Here is a 16,630-nt window from a genome sequence, read left to right as displayed (position 1 = left end):
AGTTCCTAGCAATGGTAACTGGTGACCCTGCGCTGCGACAGACCCGGTGAGCAGAAATCAATTGTGTTGACATGGCTGGTAATTGGGTTTTGATTGAGCCCCAGTGGAGTTCAGCAGACCTCTATGTGCTAATGAGCTTGGGTTGCATTAGAAACCAACGTTTAGATCAAGGACGGCAACACAGTTTCATTACAGGATTGAGAAAGGAGAGGACAGGCTACAGAGCAGGGCTTCTCAAACTCTGTCCTGGGGTCCCCCTGTGGCTGCTGGTTTACATTCCAGCCGAGCTCTCAAATACTGTGCTAAACCCTTAATTGAACTGATAATCTGGTTGATTAGACCTTTTTAATTGTTTTCAGCTCTTAAACAGTTGCAGAGTTCGAGTTACTTATAAAACGTTATAGCCAACTTGAACTCTGCAACTGTTTAAGAGCTGAAAACAAGGCAAAAGGTCTAATTAAGCAAATTATCAGTTCAATTAAGGGTCTAGTTAAGTAATTGAGAGCTACGTTAGAATGAAAGCCAACAGACACTGTCGCTCCCCAGGACCGAGTTTGAGATGCCCCGCTATAGAGGCTGTCAGACTGGTAAAGGGGTCTCCTTCCTCCAGGGAATGCATTGACTGCACCTCCTAAATCTGCAGCTCAAACCAGCCTTCCTTCCCAATGTGCCAATGGGCCGGTGATTCCTGGAGAGGGGCGGTTTATAGCTGTCAAGGGACCCCGCAGTGCAGAGAAATATCTCTACTGTATTAGGCAGCCCGCTCTGGCTTTATGCTGCGTATGTAATCTATAGAAAGGCAAACAGTGTTGCCTAGCAACAGAAGGGGAGTAGGCCTGCTCGACAGCAGGGCAGCCCCGCGCTCTAGTACGCCTTCGTACTGAACAGAAGCGCTGAACGCCTGCAGCATGACACGGGAAACAACGAGGCCCCGTCAGCGTTGTCACACTGTTTGCGTGCAGACAACGGTTATCATGCGAGTGTTGTATGGGGTTACCAGATTTCCAGAGCTGAAAGAAAATAATGAGGTCTGCTCCTGGACCGAAAGAAATTCTGCTGAATCCACTGGATTTGTACAGGGATCCCAGGCAGATTCTCTACGGGGATTTCAAAGCACCTAACCCGTGTATAAGTACAGCAAAACACACCCAAGTGTAGTAAAACACAGGCATTGTAAAACCCAGAGAGGTAATATTAATAAACACGGCAAACCGGGGTAAATTTACAGCTCTGGACAAACGTTTAGCATCACCCTATAGAATTAACACAGTTTGCTTCATGAAGTCAAATAAAACTGAATAAAGTCACTTTGGCATATTGAATTCCATACCGCTGCGTGGCTAAATAGTAAAACACATTTCAAAATCGATATTACTATTTTGGCTTCCGATAGACGTTCGCGATATCGTGTTAATATTATGTCTCAATCCTAAAATTCAAGGTGTTGCAAAACTTTTGTCCACAGCTGTATGGTAGATATGTATAGAATAACCAGGGGGGCAGGGGGGACTACCTTGCAAATATACTATGCTAACTGATTAACAGAACTCCCTATCTCTCTCTCCCCAAACTCGCAGCTGCACACCCCTCTTTCTTCAGCCCTGATGCTACTTGGGGCAGCAGCCTTTCTGGGTTACAGGCAGCAGAACTGGGCATTAAGAGAATTAGGGGTAAGGGGACAAGAAGCTTATGGGAAGATGGATGTGAGGCGAGCCGGCGAGATGGTGTTAAAAGCAGATAGCATCCTTACAGAGGCAGAGCAGGGGGGGTGCGCTCCGCTAATGGCTTTTTAAAAAAAAGATTACAGCGTTGTTGCAGCTTTTAATGTGCCTGGGAGCGGGCTAATGCAATTTCCAACAGCATAATGGCAAATCCGACTGTGTTCATAAGTCTGGCTAATCGTATTTCGGCTTCTATAGAGATCAATAGGGAACCTTCGAGGATTAGACACTGTGCGCTCCCCCTCCCCCAGGGTGGGAGACATTATTAACTAATTCATTCCACTTTTCTTGCTAGCAAAGCAATCCCACGAATTCTTCTGCTCGTATGGAAGAAGCTCGCATGTTGCAGCTTGCATGTGAACCAGCTGTGGTTTCCATTCCCCGTTACACGGGCACCTCCGAGGTCACCATTAACCTCGTCGTGTCTCCCATTACTGGTGAAGGCTCGTCACTCAAAGGGGGAAGCAGCTGGATGCTGTTGAAGGAATCGCGTTCATTTCACCCGACGGCTGATTTAGGAAGCTCAACACTAGCTTGCAAACAGAGATTTATTTTTTTTTAACCCGGCGTGGCTTGGGAAATCGTGTTTTAAAATGTAATGAACAAATGCATGTTGGTTTCAAAGCATCACGACAGGTAAGATGCATAGATGGAAAGAAAGAAAGAAAGAAAGAAAGAAAGAAAGAAAGAAAGAAAGAAAGAAAGAAAGAAAGAAAGAAAGGGCATCTTGTTGTTATTATGCTCTTATTTCTTGTTGCATTTAGTTGCATTCTTGTATACACTGTATTTTGTCTTGTGATCACTTTCTTTCCTATGCTTTGAGCAGAGAACTCAAGTCTTAGTGGTGAGCTTTTCAAACACAGGCGGCAGTGCCCTCTAGTGGATAACAACTTACACTGCATTTCGCTGTCGCAACACCGTGTCCTGCGAGTGCTTTAAAAGCATCGTTTTAAATACTACACGTATATAAGACCCGACAGGTTGGCGGTATTGGAGTTGCAAGAGTCTTAGTTCCATCAATTCTATGAGATCTGATACACACCAGACGACTATTATTATTATTATTATTATTATTATTATTATTATTATTATTATTATTATTATTATTATTATATTATTATTTTTATTATTATTATTATTGGAGGCTCTGTGGTCCAGTGGTTAAAGAAACGGGCTTGTAACCAGGTTCAAATCCCAGCTCAGCCTCTGACTCCCTGTGTGGGACCCTGAGCGAGTCACTGAACCTCCTTGTGCTGCGTCTTTGGGGTGAGACGTTGTTGTAAGTGACTCTGCAGCTGATGCATGGCTCACACACCCTAGTCTCGTAGCTTGTAAAGCGCTTTGTGATGGTGCTCCTCTATGAAAGACGCTATATAAAGATTATTATTATTATCTGTTAATGGCAGTGGGACGGTCCACTTCAAACTTGGTTAAGTGTTCGTATAATCAGCATAAGATTATGCTGTCTGGTTTTGACGGATTCAACAGGTGAACGGTCTTGTAATTTTAGCTTTTCCCTCTAGGTGGCGCAGTCAGACCGTCGCTTTGTTGCAAATGGAGGCTTCTGTGCTTTAAATGTTGTCCTTTTTATCTAGCCCTGCACCCAGTCCTGGGCAGGTGTGGAGCACCATGCTGGCTTTCAATCCCAAATTCCCAATCAATCAATTCCCAGGACATCACTGATCAGAACTGCAATCAGCGGTATTCTGATTCAATTGAGCGTCTCACTGGGGCAACACGTGACTTACACTGAAGTCCCCGTTAGGCAGCTAAACTGGCTTCAAATGAAAGCAGTTGAATCGTTTATTATGCTTCTAAAACATCAATTCCAGTTCCTGCAGACCGATGGTAAATCTGAAGCGATGGCACAGCCTGGGTAAGTCTCACCTGAGCCTGCACGGTTGCATGGTGTTGTCTTTTCAAGGGAGGGACCATTTATTTAAGGGCAGACTCCTGGCTCCCGATCACTTAAAAAATGTTCTCAAGTGAAGGAGGCTGTGAAACCCAGACTGGGTGCAGCAAGCGCTAGTGCGAGTTTCACGAGTCCTTTGATCGCTACTCCAACACCACAAAAACAATGCAGGGTTTTTTTTTTTTTTTAATTATTATTTTTTTATTATGAGACAAATCTTTACAAAACAGAAGGTACCATTGTAACAACATGAAAAAAAAGACACTGGCGTCCCCTTTGTGTTATTGATTGGTTTCACCCAGGTGCGGTACAGAATAGGGTTATGAAGGGTGTGCTGCAGCATCACTGAAGCAAACACCTTCTCACAGGACTTCTTTTATCTGTTATTATTATTATTATTATTATTATTATTATTATTATTATTATTATTATAGGTCTATTTCTCTTACTATTTCTTGGTGTTTTCAAATCAGTTTAGAGTTTCTCAAAATCTGCCTTTACCTGCATTTCCCTGGAGAATCCTAAACGCCGGGCACCGGAACAGCCTTCCTGGTTACATTCCCGGGAGGGTGCTTGCAACCCCTCTACTCGACACACAGACAGAGAGGGAGTGGGCATGGCCTTTTCATCAGCTCCAAAACACCATTCCCAAAAACTGCAGCGAGCAGCGTTCTGAGCCAATGAGCGTCTCACAGGGGCAACACGTGACTTACACCGAAATCCCTCGTTAGTCAATTAAATTGGCTTCAAAAGGAAATGCATTGTATTGATGTTTATGCCATGCTAACGAAAAATACATAGCAATAACACAAATCTGTACTCTGCATTAAAAACCCACAGAGAGTCAAACACTTAATATCACTGAGAAAAAAATACAAAAATAACAGAACTGACTTCATCAGTCACCTGGAAATGCAAGCATTACAACACAAACACATTCGGCTGTGAGATCAAGATAACATGTCCAGCAGCACAGTCACTGTACAGGGAAAACATCTTCAGTGAAATAACACAAGAGAGCTGTAATGTGAGAGCATTCCCGTCCTGGAAAGAGAATTCCTTCCGAGTAACCTGCGGCATCGCTACCGAGATGCAGCTCTCTCTCTCCCTGCAGAGCACCGTCCGTAAAGAAGAGGACTTAACGGGGCATCAAAACACTGGATCCACTCCACTGTCCACTGCGGTAGAGAACAGGGGTGCGGCTCCATTTTAAAAGACAACCAGCCAAAATAACGCGAGACAGAACCGCTAACAAGGGATCAGTTGTGATCAATCACTTCACTTTTTCACGTTTTTTTCAATACTGTTGTGCATCCCACTCTGAACCGCCACGCATCCTCGCTAGACACGCAGAAGCAGTGTAATAGAACAGTATATACAAACTGGAGTCCATACCATGCGTGTCAGTTCAGGTGCAATTGCATTCAAACCAGCCACGTTCACAGAGTTTAACAAAGCGCCCGGCGGTGTTCCTCTGTAACTGGAACCCTACAGGCAGTAAAAAGGGATTTACAGTTTCTCAGTACAAGCAAGTGGCTTTATAAAAAGCACAGCTTGTGATTGATTGAAAAGGTAGACCCATTCACAAAGCAAGGAACCGTTATGAGGGTACCTCGATTGAAACAGACTCCTGCTGTGGTTTAACCCATTCCGGGTTTTACTAGGAGCTTGATGAGCCACGGGGTCGAGGAAACAAGCTCAGGCGTGTCTTATTCAAAGTAAAACCAGGAACGGATCGCACTGCTTTGCAACGGAGGGGTCTGTGCGTATAGAGAGCAGTGGGTCCCAGCACATATAAATACAAAGAATATAAAACCTTTATGACAGTATGATCCTGTACTATATATATATATATAATATATTATTATTATCTATATATATATTATATATAGCTATATATATTATATATATATAGTGAATCTCATGCCAAAAGGTACAATTAGTGACGATAGTCTTTACAAAGATTCATTCAAAAATTGACCTGTCTTCGCTGAAGGAGGCGTTCTTCAGCCAAAACCTCAACTTAGGAAGACATCAGGAGACCTTGACGGACCTGCTTTGGAAATGTGATTCTGGAGTTCTGGCCATTTCTTCCGCAGGGTCTGAGAAGCAGCTACGTTGTGGCTGGACTCTCCTCAGCGTAGAATGGGTTTTTTTTTTCCCTGGTGTTTTTGGCAGGTTGGATTCGCTCTGTAGTGCAGAAGATGACACCCTGTTTCGGAGGCTGGGGGCGGAATGCTTTCCTGGCGTCGGGCGCGTTCGTATTTTCCGGACAGGAGGGTCGGCCTCACGGCTCCTCTAGAGGTGGAATGTTTTACCCTGTTTTTTTTTTGTTGCGTTTTTGCTGCTGCACAGAAGGAAGGACGAGGTGCTAAATACATCAGTTGTTTTCAGCTGTGACACAGATGGCAAGAAAGCTGCTGATAATCTGAACGCTGAACCATATCATTTTTATTTGTTTTTTTAATGTGTGGAATCATTCCGAGCGTGCAATTATTCAACCACTGTTTGTTTCTTTGATTAAGACGCTTTGCCTCGGGTTCAGGAGCTGATCTTCACAATCTAGTTACCTGCTATAGATGTTGCTTTGAGCAGCCAAATGTATTTAAAGAAGAGCGCGCCAACGCCACCTAGTGGATCAGCTTCCCTTTTGTTTTGCTGGCAGTACACTAGCTGTGCACTAGATGGTGCTGGCGCTTAGTTATTATAAAGACACTTTGGCCTGTGTTGCAAAGATCTAAGAGCAGCACGTGAATGCACAGTCAAAGCGCCTCAACATGGACGTTTCAGAAATGAAATCCTTGCCATGCCTTTAACAGGGCAGCCACTCTCTGAGAAAGACTTCTAAAGGAAACGTTTGTCAAAGAAAATCATTTTTTGGCACATATTCTACAGCACAGTTCCGGGGGATGACAACGCGACCCCAGCTGCATAGCAGTTTCACCCATTTCAGGTTTTTCTACCAGCTTGATTAGCCACAGTGTCTAGGTGTCAAGCTCGGGTCATGTAAAACCAGGAATGGATCGCACTGCTGTGCAACGGGACTCTTAGTCCTATCACCTGCTGATATCTTTAACAGAGACTCCCTGGCTTCCCTGGTGAATTTAACACGTCCCTAATGAAGAAAGCTGGTGGAGAGGTTGTGTTTCTTTCCTGTGCAGGTCAGACGAGAGGAGAGATGCGGGCCAGGACTCTGCTGTCGTGGGTTTGTGGTGTGGCAGAGCGGGAGGGTGCCGGGCTGATGATGGCTGGTCTAGACCTCGCTGGAGATGGACCGCGATGGAAGGAGCACGTCCGGAGTGACTGGGTAGAGGTACGGCTGTCGCTCATGTGATCTCTGAGACGGCAGCTCGCTGAGTCTGGAGTTGAAGAGAGGGAGGGAACAGGTTAGCTACACAGTGACCATGCATTCTTCTAACAAGGAGTTAAAATGACTGGCGAGCAGGTCTAGAAATAAAAACGCCTCTTCCTTAAGATCTGCCGCCTCTTTGTTTGCAAATGAAGTCCTGGTTAGAGGGTTCATTCTGGGACTCAGTGCCTTCAGTAGATGGTTTCCTTGTCTTGTTTGGTTTTCTATTCATTTTAGCCTTGATTAATCAGGCCCTGTGTGTTTGACAGAAGAGGAGTCTGTTCACAGGAATAACCCTTCTCTACGGGCTGGGTTCTGCTAGGCTGGGAGCTCATGAGACAGGTTTACTGATGCAGCGTGCCCTCCTTCAGCAGCCAGGAGGAAAAGCAATGGCTTTATTTCACAAAGAAGTTTAAGATGTATTTATAATCATGGCAAATTCACTGAAATAAGATCAAACACAGTCAAAACTGAGTTTATAAATTACAAAATATATCAGTGCAGTTCACAGCAGTTTCCGTGCCTCAAGCCTGCCCTGGACTGGAGGGAGCACCCTTTCTCTTAGGGGGGTGAGGGAGGGAGCAGTTCAGTCTCCGTGCCTCAAGCCTGCCCTGGACTGGAGGGAGCACCCTTTCTCTTAGGGGGGTGAGGGAGGGAGCAGTTCAGTCTCCGTGCCTCAAGCCTGCCCTGGACTGGAGGGAGCACCCTTTCTCTTCAGGGGGTGAGGGAAGGAGCAGTTCAGTCTCTGTGCCTCCAGTGTACACTGAAGAAGGCACTAGTTGAACCGTGTGTCTGCTTGACTCAGTTTCTTGTATTTTCTGTCGAGTGCTGGTGTAAGGGTGAACGCTGCACCAGTAAGCCAGTCATGCTGTGCCCCCCCCCCCTCCCCTTACCTGCGCGCCACTTAACTTTTCGAGTGGACTCTCGACGCACGGCAGTGACATCATCGGCACCCCCCCGACAGGCTCGGGGCGCACCGGCTTCAGGGGCTCCACCCGTCTGCTCTGGAAGTTGTTGATCACACAAGTAACCTGGCAGGGAAAGGAGTTGACATCACAATGCTTACTGCAGGGCTTCGAACCAGTGGAACAACAGTGACATCACAATGCTTACTGCAGGGCTTCGAACCAGTGGAACAACAGTGACATCACAATGCTTACTGCAGGGCTTCGAACCAGTGGAACAACAGTGACATCACAATGCTTACTGCAGGGCTTCGAACCAGTGGAACAACAGTGACATCACAATGCTTACTGCAGGGCTTCGAACCAGTGGAACAACAGTGACATCACAATGCTTACTGCAGGGCTTCCAACCAGTGGAACAACAGTGACATCACAATGCTTACTGCAGGGCTTCCAACCAGTGGAACAACAGTGACATCACAATGCTTACTGCAGGGCTTCCAACCAGTGGAACAACAGTGACATCACAATGCTTACTGCAGGGCTTCCAACCAGTGGAACAACAGTGACATCACAATGCTTACTGCAGGGCTTCCAACCAGTGGAACAACAGTGACATCACAATGCTTACTGCAGGGCTTCCAACCAGTGGAACAACAGTGACATCACAATGCTTACTGCAGGGCTTCGAACCAGTGGAACAACAGTGACATCACAATGCTTACTGCAGGGCTTCCAACCAGTGGAACAACAGTGACATCACAATGCTTACTGCAGGGCTTCCAACCAGTGGAACAACAGTGACATCACAATGCTTACTGCAGGGCTTCCAACCAGTGGAACAACAGTGACATCACAATGCTTACTGCAGGGCTTCCAACCAGTGGAACAACAGTGACATCACAATGCTTACTGCAGGGCTTCCAACCAGTGGAACAACAGTGACATCACAATGCTTACTGCAGGGCTTCGAACCAGTGGAACAACAGTGACATCACAATGCTTACTGCAGGGCTTCCAACCAGTGGAACAACAGTGACATCACAATGCTTACTGCAGGGCTTCGAACCAGTGGAACAACAGTGACATCACAATGCTTACTGCAGGGCTTCCAACCAGTGGAACAACAGTGACATCACAATGCTTACTGCAGGGCTTCCAACCAGTGGAACAACAGTGACATCACAATGCTTACTGCAGGGCTTCCAACCAGTGGAACAACAGTGACATCACAATGCTTACTGCAGGGCTTCACACACCACCAGCTGAAGGAAGTCAAAAACAATTCGGCTGGGATAAAGTCGACTGTCGTTAAATGCTGCCCTGCAACCACAAGAGGGCGCTTTGAATAGCCGTGGCGGCAAGTCAGTTTTCGAATAGGTGTTTTATATCTTTCTCAGTATCAGGGAACGTTAAGAATGCCTTGGGGTCCCAGTCTAACCCCAGGGTGCCACACTGAAGGAGCCTCAGCTAGCAGAGCCGTCAGCAGAGCGCAGCATCGTACACCCCTGCTTTAAGATCAATTACGATAAGTGATTCAGAGTCCACAGCGTGGCTAGGTAGGATGTAGTTCTTTATCGGGTTTGATCAGAGGCAGCACCCTTCCCAGGACTACAATCCCACAATGCACTGCAACATCATTTCTGAGAAAAAAACTAACCAACGACTTTGAATTCCTTAAGGAATGGCTCTGAAAAATGTGAGTTTCGGCACACTCCCGTTGGTAAAGCCTGCCGTCTTACCAGGAATGCGGCTATGGAGCCCCCGGTCAGGTAGCCCGCCAGAACGTCAGACCAGTGGTTCCGATATTCGGCTACTCGGATCACCCCGACCAGAACTGCCAGGGAGAGGAGGGTCAGGCAAACCGTGGGCTTGGTTAAACGGGTGCCCTTCGCTTGAAACACCAGCGTCACGTACATCTGAACAGAGAGAGAGGGAGAGAGAGAGGGAGAGGGAGGGAGGGAGAGAGAGAGGGAGAGGACAGGGGGTCAGGCAGCCAGCCAACTTGCAGACTCCTGATTCAGCCAATGCACTACTCCTCAGCGTTCAGGGTATGTTTCTCTTGCCACGGTGTACCGCGGTGTGCTGATTCTGTGTGAGAGGTGTGTACCGCGGTGTGCTGATGCGGTGTGAGAGGTGCGTACCGCGGTGATGCGGTGTGAGAGGTGTGTACCGCGGTGTGCTGATTCTGTGTGAGAGGTGTGTACCGCGGTGTGCTGATGCGGTGTGAGAGGTGTGTACCGCGGTGTGCTGATGCGGTGTGAGAGGTGTGTACCGCGGTGTGCTGATGCGGTGTGAGAGGTGTGTACCGCGGTGTGCTGCTCAGGGTGAGAGGTGGCTTGAAACAGATTGGCGTCACGCGGTGTGAGAGGTGTGTACCGCGGTGTGCTGATGCGGTGTGAGAGGTGTGTACCGCGGTGTGCTGATGCGGTGTGAGAGGTGTGTACCGCGGTGTGCTGATTCTGTGTGAGAGGTGCGTACCGCGGTGTGCTGATTCTGTGTGAGAGGTGCGTACCGCGGTGTGCTGATGCGGTGTGAGAGGTGTGTACCGCGGTGTGCTGATGCGGTGTGAGAGGTGTGTACCGCGGTGTGCTGATGCGGTGTGAGAGGTGTGTACCGCGGTGTGCTGATGCGGTGTGAGAGGTGTGTACCGCGGTGTGCTGATGCGGTGTGAGAGGTGTGTACCGCGGTGTGCTGATGCGGTGTGAGAGGTGTGTACCGCGGTGTGCTGATGCGGTGTGAGAGGTGTGTACCGCGGTGTGCTGATGCGGTGTGAGAGGTGTGTACCGCGGTGTGCTGATGCGGTGTGAGAGGTGTGTACCGCGGTGTGCTGATGCGGTGTGAGAGGTGTGTACCGCGGTGTGCTGATGCGGTGTGAGAGGTGTGTACCGCGGTGTGCTGATGCGGTGTGAGAGGTGTGTACCGCGGTGTGCTGATGCGGTGTGAGAGGTGCGTACCGCGGTGTGCTGATGCGGTGTGAGAGGTGTGTACCGCGGTGTGCTGATGCGGTGTGAGAGGTGAGTACCGCGGTGTGCTGATGCGGTGTGCTGATTCTGAGGTGAGTACCGCGGTGTGCTGATGCGGTGTGAGAGGTGTGTACCGCGGTGTGCTGATGCTGTGTGAGAGGTGTGTACCGCGGTGTGCTGATTCTGTGTGAGAGGTGTGTACCGCGGTGTGCTGATTCTGTGTGAGAGGTGTGTACCGCGGTGTGCTGATGCGGTGTGAGAGGTGTGTACCGCGGTGTGCTGATGCGGTGTGAGAGGTGTGTACCGCGGTGTGCTGATTCTGTGTGAGAGGTGCGTACCGCGGTGTGCTGATGCGGTGTGAGAGGTGAGTACCGCGGTGTGCTGATGCGGTGTGAGAGGTGCGTACCGCGGTGTGCTGATGCGGTGTGCTGATGTGTGAGAGGTGCGTACCGCGGTGTGCTGATGCGGTGTGAGAGGTGCGTACCGCGGTGTGCTGATGCGGTGTGAGAGGTGCGTACCGCGGTGTGCTGATGCGGTGTGAGAGGTGCGTACCGCGGTGTGCTGATTCTGTGTGAGAGGTGCGTACCGCGGTGTGCTGATGCGGTGTGAGAGGTGAGTACCACGGTGTGCTGATGCGGTGTGAGAGGTGCGTACCACGGTGTAGACGGCCGAGTAGACACTCAGAGCTGCGTCCTTGGAAGGGAAGGATTTGCGGGCGGACGCCACCACGCTGGGGTTGCCAGTGCAGGGGCGTCGATCGGTGATGTACTGCAGGGCAGACTGGCAGCCCAGCGCTGTGTAGTTGGGGCGACATGCCGTCAGGAAGTGGGGCGCCTGATTCCCTGTGACCACCTGACCAGCGTTGACGAAGATCGTGGTGGTGAAGAGACCGAACGAGAAAACTCCTGAGAGGAGAGAGAGGAGGGGAGACGGGGGGAGAGAGAGGGAGGATGGGGGGAGAGGATACAGACGGGACGGGAGTAGACGGGGAGAGGGAGGAGATAGGAGTGGAGAGGGGAGAGGAGGGGAGATGGGGGGGTGGGGGAGATGGAGGAGAGGAGATAGAGGAGGGGAGGAGACAGAGGAGGGGAGGAGACGATGGGAGGAGAGTGTTTACACAAGATGACCACCCTTCTAAATTATTACTGATCTTTTTATGCCTCTTGAAATGCTGTGTAGCGTTTCAAAGCCTTTGTGTTAAATGCATTCTGTGTTCTCCCTGCCGCTCTGTAATTGCTGTCTTGTACTGAATGCAGCTGTCTCTCTAAAGCACTGCAATCTGCAAGGAACAACAAACTAGACCCGACACATCGGTTTGCATTACAGAGCCACAGGACAACCCTACATTGCTTTTTTTTTATTTTCCAGACTAAAACTTGTCACCTTTTCTGTCTCTCCAGTTCAGGGCAGGCTTGAGGCACAGAGACTGAACTGCTCTCTCCCTCCCTCACCCCCCTAAGAGAAAGGGTGCTCCCTCCAGTCCAGGGCAGGCTTGACCCTCTCTATGTGAGCTTTTGTGGGCACCACAACAATTCCTTCAGAAAAAAAAGGAATTAAACACATCTTACCTATAAAACGCACAATTCTGCGCAGCAGGGGGTTGAAATAGCAGCAATCTCCCGTCGCAATGGTCTTTTCACGAGCACCGTCCGGTCTGAGAAAAAAGACAGACAGTTCTCCGGCCAAAATCTAAAACAAAACAACATAGCATTTCATTTGAAGAGTACAGCGCTTGCAACATAATTCCACTAAATCTAATACATACTGGCATGCTCAGTGCTACCTAGGGACCAATTTTTGTCTTGTTTCTCCCTTGTTGGCAGCAACACGAAGCTAGTTTTAAACTCTGCCCTGGTGACGTGTGTAATGCCCTGTGCAGGGAGTATGGTGGAGGCGTCCCTACGTAGATCATACCTCACACACTGTTTGCATATAAAAGAACGCTTCTCCAGTTGCAGCTTGGTACAGTAGTGCCATCACTAGCTTCAGTTCTTGAGAATATTTGAGTCTGTCTGCGTGCCACATTTATATTTCTGCAGGGATCTGGAGGACTCTTTCTATCAGATTGCGATTAGACATCCCAAATAGAGCGACCAAAGGCCCAGCAGGAAAGAGGCCTTGAGAAATGCTTCGTTTCTGAGCTGGTTTCAAGTGTTAGTTCCATTCTCCACACTGTCAGCGTCCTGCCTGTCAGAGTTCAGACATGTGCAATAACATGCATTCAGACATACTCTGTGCAACCACAAAAAAGAAGAACTTTAACTGTGCCAGTATTACCACAAAGTAATGCACATGTAGGGACCACACAAAAAAAACCGAAACCCATTAATTATGAATCATGAACTATAAAAATCAGCCGCGCTCTGCTGCTTCACCAGGGCTTGGGGGGAGTGGAGCGTTTTCCATGAAAGCATTAGCTTGTTCTAACTAGGAGTGCACAGAAACAACAGAATACACTCTCATGACATTAGTGCTGTGGAGTAAAGACCAAACAAATGAAGGATGAACTTGAACTCGTCGCGCTCCTCTGCCGACCTCACCAGCCGCGGGAGGGAGGTGGATCCCTCGAGACTCCTTCCACAACAAGGCTGTGATCAGGGCAAACGGGCCCCGATATCAGGGGCTAGATCCTGACAAAGTGTCTGGGCAAAGCTGAGAAACTGCTAAAGGATAACAAGAGCTTCTCAAAGGGGACAGGCTTTAAAACACACAGACGGGGCTCTGAAAGCTGAAGCCTCTCCAAAGGTAGGGGTATTTAAAACCTAGAGACTGACCCTTTAAAAGAAGCACAGGCAGCAGTGTCAGTTTATAGAGAGCGTGGGCTGATTTATAACATTTCCACTAATGAACGCCAACTCAAGCCTGCTGCACGGAGATGTGTGTCGATAGCTTTCCTACTGAAATACAGACCCCCCCCCGAGTGCGTGCGTGGGTGCATGCAGATAGTTGTGGGTGTGCATTTTAATTGCGCACTGGAAGGTAAAGACAGTGGTATGCAGTGGAGCACCGTGCATGGTAATGCTTAGGGACTCTGCAGCGGTTTCCAGCTGCTTAGAGAGCCTTAAAAAGCCTTGTGCCGTTAAAGAGGATGCAGCTAACACAATGATCACATTCATCTCTCGTGTCGTCCAAAGAGGCAAGTGTTGCCTGGGTTCACACAGCAGCGGTGTAGTCCAGCCACCAACAAAGCTCCTCCCGGAATACAGGAATCAGACACACGCATCACGTGCCGCATGTGTTGCTATTGCAAAGGGTCAGCACCCAAACATAACGGGAACTCGTACTGCAATTCCTTTAGTGGCGGTACCGTCAGGTTTAGGGCTGCCCCACTGTGCCTCACTACAGCAGGTTAAGGAAAGTTCTTAGTTTGGGTGCCTTATTTTCATTCCTCTCCATCTCAGCCGCGTTTGGGGAGGGGGGGGGGTCACAGCTTCCTACTGTGCTGCGGTCATTGTGTTGAAGTCCGCTTTCTGGTTACAGCGACAGGAAGGAAAGCACTGAAACGCACAAGAACGCCAATTCACTTGGCATCCGTTTTTCTTAAACATTGCGAGGGTTCGGTTTGCAGTTCAGCTTTGCGAGATTCAAAAAGACGCTGGTGAACTACGGCACTCCCACTAATCAATGGATGCCACGTAGGAAACCTTCAAAGGAGCAAAACTGCACAAGTGGACCTGCAGAGGATTCGACAGACATGGGGGGGGGGATGTTCTGCAAATTATTACTATTATTAACTTGGCCGACATCTTTATCCAAGGCGACTCACACAGCTGTTACAGGACAGCACAGGGTTACAATGCAAGCTTCAGATTTAAACACAGTGTAGTTTACAGCAAGTGCAAATAATACAAGTTCGGTGTGGGAAACTTGAACGTTTTGTATTAGAACGTATTTCTTTATTTTCTGCTGCAAACACACCCAGGAGCTGAGGGTGGTTCTTGGGCTCAGGAATGGGAAGGGAGCCTCTGCATGCAGCAGGGGAGGGTGAATCTCACTGATAAGAGATTCACAAGAACAAGGGTCTTGAATTCAATGCAAACACACCAGTCGTTCCATTAGAGGTGAAACAGCTTCCAGAGGAAAGGTATCATTTCTGGCCATCAAGGTAGACAAAATCGCCACCTTACAGACCCTTGTCCTTTGTTCAGAGTGACTCACTGGGGTTAGAGATGCATGAAAGCAGCAACGACTCCTCTGCTCGCTGTCAGCTGAGTCACTCCTCTGCCTCGAGTCTCACACTCTACCCTCCTGTGAATCACACTGCCAGCGGGGCAGACAGACAGACAAACAGACAGTGCAGAGTGTGTTTGAAGCAGTGCAGACAGACAGACAGTGCAGAGTGTGTTTGAAGCAGTGCAGACAGACAGGGAGAGTGCAGAGTGTGTTTGAAGCAGTGCAGACAGACAGACAGTGCAGAGTGTGTTTGAAGCAGTGCAGACAGACAGGGAGAGTGCAGAGTGTGTTTGAAGCAGTGCAGACAGACAGACAGACAGTGCAGAGTGTGTTTGAAGCAGTGCAGACAGACAGACAGTGCAGAGTGTGTTTGAAGCAGTGCAGACAGACAGACAGTGCAGAGTGTGTTTGAAGCAGTGCAGACAGACAGGGAGAGTGCAGAGTGTGTTTGAAGCAGTGCAGACAGACAGGGAGAGTGCAGAGTGTGTTTGAAGCAGTGCAGACAGACAGACAGTGCAGAGTGTGTTTGAAGCAGTGCAGACAGACAGACAGTGCAGAGTGTGTTTGAAGCAGTGCAGACAGACAGACAGTGCAGAGTGTGTTTGAAGCAGTGCAGACAGACAGACAGTGCAGAGTGTGTTTGAAGCAGTGCAGACAGACAGACAGTGCAGAGTGTGTTTGAAGCAGTGCAGACAGACAGACAGTGCAGAGTGTGTTTGAAGCAGTGCAGACAGACAGACAGTGCAGAGTGTGTTTGAAGCAGTGCAGACAGACAGACAGTGCAGAGTGTGTTTGAAGCAGTGCAGACAGACAGACAGTGCAGAGTGTGTTTGAAGCAGTGCAGACAGACAGACAGTGCAGAGTGTGTTTGAAGCAGTGCAGACAGACAGACAGTGCAGAGTGTGTTTGAAGCAGTGCAGACAGACAGACAGTGCAGAGTGTGTTTGAAGCAGTGCAGACAGACAGACAGTGCAGAGTGTGTTTGAAGCAGTGCAGACAGACAGACAGACAGTGCAGAGTGTGTTTGAAGCAGTGCAGACAGACAGACAGACAGTGCAGAGTGTGTTTGAAGCAGTGCAGACAGACAGACAGTGCAGAGTGTGTTTGAAGCAGTGCAGACAGACAGGGAGAGTGCAGAGTGTGTTTGAAGCAGTGCAGACAGACAGACAGTGCAGAGTGTGTTTGAAGCAGTGCAGACAGACAGAGAGACAGTGCAGAGTGTGTTTGAAGCAGTGCAGACAGACAGGGAGAGTGCAGAGTGTGTTTGAAGCAGTGCAGACAGACAGGGAGAGTGCAGAGTGTGTTTGAAGCAGTGCAGACAGACAGACAGTGCAGAGTGTGTTTGAAGCAGTGCAGACAGACAGACAGTGCAGAGTGTGTTTGAAGCAGTGCAGACAGACAGGGAGAGTGCAGAGTGTGTTTGAAGCAGTGCAGACAGACAGGGAGAGTGCAGAGTGCCTCTGATAATATTTGTGTTTGGTTCTATTTTGTTCCACATCCTCAATTTGAAATAGTGTATACCCTTGCCCTGTGGATAAGTACATCTGTTGCCGTCAGCCAGTAGCTTTGACGTAGAAGACTGACAGATGCCTGATCTGTCCCCA

General features: G+C 48.8%; 1 protein-coding gene across 2 annotated transcripts in view; it reads right to left on the bottom strand.

Annotated features, from left to right (window-relative positions):
- Window positions 1-5,688: 5,688 nt before the first annotated feature.
- LOC121304561 (phospholipid phosphatase-related protein type 5-like) overlaps window positions 5,689-16,630 on the bottom strand; it is a 20,279-nt gene continuing 9,337 nt past the window's right edge. Inside the window, exons 4-8 of one of the 2 annotated variants that reach the window (XM_041235744.1) lie at window positions 12,422-12,542; window positions 11,508-11,758; window positions 9,630-9,806; window positions 7,876-8,013; window positions 5,689-6,992 (exon numbers count right to left, since the gene is read on the bottom strand). In XM_041235744.1, the coding sequence (XP_041091678.1) occupies window positions 6,960-6,992; window positions 7,876-8,013; window positions 9,630-9,806; window positions 11,508-11,758; window positions 12,422-12,542 (720 nt within the window). In that variant the 3' untranslated portion in view covers window positions 5,689-6,959. The remainder of the gene's footprint in view (window positions 6,993-7,875; window positions 8,014-9,629; window positions 9,807-11,507; window positions 11,759-12,421; window positions 12,543-16,630) is intronic. The other variant, XM_041235743.1, reaches the window with a different exon arrangement.

The sequence above is a fragment of the Polyodon spathula genome, chromosome 38 (genome assembly GCF_017654505.1).
Source record: "Polyodon spathula isolate WHYD16114869_AA chromosome 38, ASM1765450v1, whole genome shotgun sequence".
NCBI classification, from domain to species: domain Eukaryota; kingdom Metazoa; phylum Chordata; class Actinopteri; order Acipenseriformes; family Polyodontidae; genus Polyodon; species Polyodon spathula.
This window is presented reverse-complemented; position numbering and strand designations above follow the sequence as displayed.